Source organism: Zingiber officinale, chromosome 2A, assembly GCF_018446385.1.
Source record: "Zingiber officinale cultivar Zhangliang chromosome 2A, Zo_v1.1, whole genome shotgun sequence".
NCBI classification, from domain to species: Eukaryota; Viridiplantae; Streptophyta; class Magnoliopsida; order Zingiberales; family Zingiberaceae; genus Zingiber; species Zingiber officinale.
Window position 1 is genome coordinate 2069679 of NC_055988.1, and position 7506 is coordinate 2077184.

The 7506-nt window shown below is 46.2% G+C and overlaps 1 protein-coding gene across 1 annotated transcript; it reads right to left on the reverse strand.

Annotated features, from left to right (window-relative positions):
• Positions 1 to 162: 162 nt before the first annotated feature.
• LOC122040374 (exocyst complex component EXO70H1-like) lies at positions 163 to 2067 on the reverse strand. The gene has a single exon (XM_042599690.1). The coding sequence runs from the start codon at positions 2065 to 2067 to the stop codon at positions 163 to 165; it is 1905 nt and encodes a 634-aa protein (XP_042455624.1).
• Positions 2068 to 7506: the final 5439 nt, after the last annotated feature.

Below are 7506 nucleotides of genomic sequence, written 5' to 3' on the forward strand. Positions count from 1 at the left end.
CAATTTTTCAGACATTGTTCACTTATATTAAAGTGATTTCACTAAGCACACACTTTAAACTCTTTTATTGATAAGAATAAGCATCATTTGCTTTAGGTTCTGTGCTAATGTTCATAATACATTACGTCGCGCCCGAATCCGTTTGTTTTGGCGGTTCGAAGTTTAAACGGACCGGGAATGGCGGGAAGAGCCCGAGCCATCGGATCGAGAGGAGTCGGAGTCGTGCCCGATCCGATAACTCGAATAAGAATTGGGATCGGGTCCGTCATCCGACCCGGCGAAGAGGTCCGCTATCCGGACACCGACCTCCTCCGGCGAGAATCTGGCCACCGTCGCCACCTCCGGCGTCGACCGCCAACGCTCGTGGAAACTCCGGTACGCCGGAAGGATCATCCCCCTGACCACCGCGCTCACGTCCTCCCTCATTCTGGAGTCCACCACCACCCACCCTTCTTGCGCGGCGCACGCACCCTCCAGCCCCGCGCTGAACGCCCGCATCCGCTCGCGCGCCTCCCCCGGCGCCACCTCCCTGGCCGGCACCGCCGCTGCCACCTTACCCCACGCCGCACGCTCGTATCCCTCCGCGTGCTGCCTCGCTTTCCCCTCGTGCCGCGCCGCCCATTCCTCTCCCAGCACACCGCTCAGCGAGCATGCCCGCGCCCTGTTGGCCACGTACTGGAAGTTGTTCGCCAGGAAGAGGTGGGACAAGGCGGCGTCTCCATACGCCGCCGCCTTCGCGTCGAGCTTGCAGTTCAGCGCCAGCATTAGCCGCGCCAACAGCCTGGCCACCTCCGACCCGGCTTGCCGCGGCTCGCTAATCGACGGCGACAACGGATTCGCCGTCGTGTGCGACCCGTCGAAGATCTCGGCGAGTGAGGTTTTGTAGTCCGCAAGCACGGCGATGTAGTCCATCGCTCGACGCGTGAGCGGGTGAATTCCGCCGCCGGGAAACAGAAACTTTGAGTTCTCCTTCAACAGAGCCTCTTCGAAGTCGGCGACGGTAGTGCGGATGGTCTCTCCGAGCTTAGAGAGCGAGGCGAGGGCCTGCTCCCGGACGGCGGAAGTAGAATCGAAGGAGAACAACGAGTTCACCTCCGGTAGCAGCTCGGAGACCGCATCGTAGAGGTCCAGAAGTCGAGCCGTTTTGTCCCTCGACCGCTTCGATTTGGCCACCGCCTCCGGCAGCCGTAAGAAATGGACGGCGGCATCGTTCGCAATTTCGCCAAAGACGGCGTCGCGGATGGAGTCGCATCCAGCGAAGACGTGCTCCAAGAGAATCCGCTCGCCGGAAAACAGAGTGGAGAAGGCGGCGGGCGCGGCGGAGAGCCAAGATCTGATTTTGATCTCGAGCGCCGCCCAATCCAGCTTGCGGACCTGCGAATTCGGGGAGAGACTGTCGAATTTGAGTCGCCGGAGCTCCTCGTCGACGACGGACTTGCGGAGGAGCTTATATACCTTGACGCACTCCTTCCTGTACCCGGCGGAGACCATGGTCTCAGCGATGGCCCGAAGGTCGCCCATGGCAACGGCGACCGCGGCGGCGTTCTCGACTTCGCCGGCGGAATCATCTGCCCTGCCAACGCTGCTGTCGTCGCCATCCTCGGAGGCGCTCAACCGGGAGGAAGACCGAACGGAGACGGCTTTCAGATCGCGACAGAAGTATCGGTTGTCAGTGAGAATCCGGCGGAACTCCTTCTCGAGGCGACGCATAGCGGCCTGCATCATCGACTGTGCGCTAACGAGAGCGGCGTGGGACGACTCCGCCGCCGCCACGCCCCCCGCGCCGGAGACGAAGCTGAGCATGGCGCGCTGGAGGTCACCCACCGCATCGAGAAACGCACGCGCCTCCTCGCGGTGGTCGTCACAGAACAGAACGGCGGCGGAGCCGACGTCGCGATCCCACTTCGCGACCAGGGCCTCAGCCGCCGCGACCCATTTCTCAATCACATCATCCGATACCCTACGCCTTTGCTGCTGCGGCGCCGGCCGAGGCGACGACTCCGGCGATCCGCCACGGCGGCCGAAGGAGTAAGAAGGCAAAAGGCTGCGCAGACTCTTTCTCGCCATCTCCTCTGCTACAGCTTGAAACCAACAAAATTCACCAAAAAAAAAAAAAGACAGCAACAACAACAAAATTAATTGCTAGAAGATTGCTTCCGCTGATCGAACAAGTGCAATGAGATTTATAGAAATTTTACAGTGATTAAATTAGATTTGACTTGCTTATTCTAAATTCAGATTAACTTCATGATTTGTGGGGGTCTTCTTTTGTCGTTTAGTATGGCATTTTGTAATTTGTGGTTAGTTGGTCTTCCAATCTGAATTTCTTCTCCTTGCGGCACGTGGAGTGTTATCATACATAATTACAATAATTAGCAAAAAAATATCAATTTTATTGTGAATTTGTCAATAGAAAATTTGAGTTTATTGTACTTGATAAACAAGTAAATAATAGTGATCCGATAGTAAGGTGGGGCCCCTGCCCTGCAGGGGTCATGATCATGTGGAAAGTCAAAATCAAGACAGCTAACGTTAATGCCCTCATACCATCGTCCACTTGGGGCAACCCACTTGCCCGATCAGAAGACCTGACCTGATAGTATCATAGCTCGGCCATCGAACCGAGCTTCCGGCGCTCAGAAAACCTATGTACCAGCAAAGCATAGGCCAAGCGGACAACCCGCTCGGCGCGAACAATGGATGTGGGCCGAGTAGATACATCACTCGGTCGAAGGGCAAAGTGGCAAGTAACCTAATGAAGGCTGGACGAGCGGTCATCTCGCTCGGCTCAGTAACCGACAAAACGAGGATCGACTGCTATCCTCACAGGGACTCGTGCCACCGACAGATAGAATAGTGGACGGCGTTGTCAGGCAGAGAATCGTACGACGGAAGCTTCACTATCTTATCAGGATATGCTCGGGTTATTAAGGTATGGTGTCGGGAACACTTTCCTGACACATCTTATCAGAGAAATCTTTGAGATGCGTGCACACCTCGAGAGGTGTGCACGTGCGTTTCCGAGAAGCCTATATAAGGGATCCTAAGCTTTGATAGAGGTATGATCGATTCTACTGTAGCTACTGTTACTCCGCCACTTTCGTTTCTCTTCACTTCCTTATTGCTTCTGTCAGAGATCTGACTTGAGCGTCGAATGACCAACATCGGGGAATCCTTCCTTGGCTCGGCACTGACGTTTTGTAGTTACAGGTCTCAGTCGTGCGAAGTCTACATCCCGTCAACGTGAACATCATATCCCCAACATTCACTGTTTCGACTATCAGACAAGATTAAATAGTATTTCTTATATCCATCTAATTAGGGGAAAGGTAATTGAATGCGAGTGTGACTTATTTTTCTTTATTTTTTTTTTCTCTTGGTCATGTAATATTTCACTTTTTTTCTTCTGGAATTCGATTGATTTAAGAATAATAAATTTTTTTAGAAAAATAATATCCGATTTGATTGAAAGATTCAACAGCATCAACATTTGAACCATTCAATAAAATCCAACAAGTCTATGCGATTTGTCGTAGTGATTAGATTAATGGGAAAGATAAAAACTTATTTTATTTTTACGTTATAAAGATATTGATTTAACTGATTTGCTAAATAAAATAATCTCTCTAGAAGTTTGACTCGGTATAAAATATGAATTTTTAAAACCTTAACTGATGGTATATTCATATGACAGCGATCCCTTCCCATCTAGTTGGCATATTGACCCCAACTAATTTCCTAGTGTTTGCATCTCGAGCACCATGACAACTTGGATTCTCGACTCAAACACGATTGGGATTATAATAAAAAAAAATCAATATTTATAATATCTTCACTAATATAAGATTTTTTTAGAATATAAAAATAAATTTATAAAGTTTGATTAAAGTGAATAATATTGTATAATTATGAAAATATATGAATTCCATCAACCAACAAGGAATATCATGGTCATGATCAAATTGAGAAAACCTTGGCAAAGGAGGTGATGGCTTATGTCCAAAGTTCATAATATAATATATATTGATCCTGTCTAGAAATTGAGTCAGATAGACCGTTGGGTGAGCTGGATGGAATATTGACCAAATCGCTATGGTTCGGAAAGGGGTATGATGAGATGACTTCTATGTTGACTAAGTTATCAGAAGTCCTCTGATCAACGCTACCTGCAGCCAGCGATCAGGTTGCGCCGGTCTCTGGTACCCCGATGCTCAAGGCAGATCCAACGAATATATAAGGAACAGTCTAATAGTAAAATGATGAATGTAGAGTGAGTACGAGAATATACCCTGGTCCAGGGGGCGCTCTCTAGTGGATATGTGAGTTGGTCGCGACACTGCTCTAGTTGTCATGACCTGGAAGAGCAGATAACTCTAAGCAGGATGAAGAGTTGGATCTGACGGCACCTAGTTGAGTGTGACCTTGATGTGGAAGATGACATGCAGGCTGAGATCTTGCCGCGCCATGCCGGCTGGGATATGACAGCGACACGTAGGCTGGGGATATAACATCGGCATTCAGATCGGAATATAACAATGGTACGAAGGCGGAATACAATAATGGCTCGATGGTCGAAGCAGAATAACAACTAAGACTCCGAGAGATGAGAGTGTCGAGTGGTCGGATCTGACGATGGGGGCGCATGCATGGGATGTCGGCGTGCCAAGAGAAGAGAGATGACACGTGGGTTGCCGCGTGCCCATGAAGAGACGACAACAGTGCCTGAGGCCACATGGAAGCCGCGGCGTTGTGCGGCGAGAGGTGGCTGGGGCACTGTGAGTTGTTGACGGTGTGGGGGGTCTGTCGAAGACAACGCGTGAACTGTCAGACGCATGACAGGGGGGCGACGCTTGGCCGTTGAAGGAGAGGCGACCGACGTGGGATGCAGTTGGCGTTAGAGATCGGCGACTGCATGATGAAGGTTGTGTCGAGTTCGTCCGATGGTAACGACAGCATGAGGAGGAGAAGGGGAGTGGCAGTCGACATCCTCGCGAAGGTGGCGTTGGCATGCCTGACAGAGGCGGCGGTTGGAGGTGTTTGCCGACGAGAGGAGAAGGAGAGAGGAGGGCAGGGGAGTGGTGAATTGCAGGCGACGAGGGAGAAGACAACGCCAGGGGTGGCAACGTTTGTCCTGGGTCACAATGGCCTAGAGCGAGGAAGAGATGGCGGCTGCCCAAAAACGCAGCAGCCCCCCTTCCTTGTGGTGGCGACGGTGAAACCCAACGAAACAGCTGAGCCACACAAAAACGCACCCCCGATGGAGATGGCGATGGGAGGCAGGAACAGCGGGGAGCGACAGTTGACGTCGGCAAGGAGAGATGAGCGAGAGAGGGAGCTCGTTCGCCATCCCCTTGGCGGCAGCCCCAAAACCACGAAGAGAACTCCCCTGAACAATACCTCCTCCTCCTCCTCCTTAAAGTCGTACACAATGAAAAGATAAAAATAGTCCTCCCCCCCCCCCCCCCCCTCCTCTCCTAATTCATACCCTGTCCTTAAGATATATCCACATTATATATCATTGTGGAGATACGTAAATTCCATTGGTCCAACAACCATGGTCAAGGTGGAGCCATGTGGGAAACCTAAAAATAAATTCCATTAATATGTGATATTTTTGATAAAGCTCAAAAATAAATTTATGAGGGTTCATGTCCAAAGTAGACAGGTAATATCATACCATACTATTATGAAAATATGTGAATTCTATCTGTCCAATCATCATGGTCAAGATGAGTCATGTGGAAAACCTTAACAAAGGAGATTGGGGGAGGCCTGAAATCATGATAATAAGGGAACTCCTAGTAAAATTCATGATAAGCTCTTGAGGTATGTGACGCTCTGAACCATGAGAATAATGGTAGGGAGTTTCATTAAAAATACATGAAAAAGATCATGAGATTTTAAGATGGAAGATATCTAAATTGATATGAGATATTTTGGATAAAACTCAACAATAAATCCATGAAGACTTATGTCTCATGTTGAAAATGGAGCCACGTGGAGAACATTAATAAAGGAGGTGTAGGAGGCTTGAACCATGATGGTAGAGGGCCCTTAGTAAATATGATAAACTCCAAGGCATGTGGTGCTCCGAAGAATGAGAATAATAACAGTGACTTCATTGGAAATATAATGAAAAGATTATGGAGTTATAATTGCATCATTCAACCAGCACTATACTTGAAGTCCCTCTCCGAGCCCACCAAACTTTCCGGTTAGATCCTAGTCGTATAAAAGTGGTAAGGTTGACAACATTAAAGGATCCAATCCAAGCTCCCCTCTCTTATAATTTTTCCTTTATTATATTTTTATCATCTTTATTCACTCTTCATTATCGTTATTGGAAGATAACTTAAGCATTTCAGATTTTGTTAAATTTATATTAAAAAAATAATGAACCACATATACGAATCTGGTTAATTTTATATTAAGATTTAGTAAGGAGGCGGTAGATTTTGAGAGGAGATCCTCTGATCCAGGATTTTTATTGATGGGATCTAGTCTATCCAATTAATGAATGAATAAGATTTCTTCTAGTCCAGAATTTTCTAGACCAGAGGATCTAGTCTCATTTTGAGATACGTCGACCTATAAAATAAAAAGGGAGCAAATATCTTGATCCATACAAAAGTTAATCAGGAGATGGATCACTCTCAATTACAGTTAAATCGTAACTATGATCTAGTTGTAATTGATTACGATTCCTCCTTGAGTTTATCGTCCCCATCAAATTATAATTTGGATCGAAACAAATAACCTATCATCTGGAGGCCACCTCTTGCTCAGCACCTGACAATTTGAAAGGGGTCACCAATTATGACTAAATTGTATCAATCTCTGACTTAATCAGATCTGGTCATTTTTTATTTTTTTTTACCCGGAGATCTGGTCTCAAATAAAAGACACGTGTGTCTACCTCAAATAGCTTTGAATGCAAATGCAAAACACATTTCAAAAGGCTGCTTAATGTCTCGAGGATATTTGAAAAAGTTCAAACAAGAGGTCACAACCACGAGAGTCTTAAAATCATAAAAGATATTTAAAAAACATGTGCATTCATATTATTAAAACAATGACAAGAAAATAGTAGAAAAAAACTAATGAAAAAAAAAAACTAATGATGACAAAAGCTTGAAAATTTTCGTAACTTTTTTCTTCTTTTTTCCCAAGAAAATAGAAGAAAAGGTCTACTAATGAAAAAAAATCTCTTTTTTTTTTCTTTATATTGTCAAAGAAACTAGTAGAAAAGTATTAATGATGAATTTTCTTAACTACTTCATCTTTTCTTAATAATTAAAATATAAAAATTATATGATTCGAACGACATATTAAAGTACGCGTGTTCAAATTTCCCCTACGTTGTACAACAAAGTCTCCTTTTCCTTACGTTAATTTCTTTGTACACGTTAACACTTCAATTTTAATTCCTTGCACCAAAAGAAATTTAACAAGTCATGTTATTTTTACAAATATAATTTAATTATTATTGATGCTGTTTGGAATCTG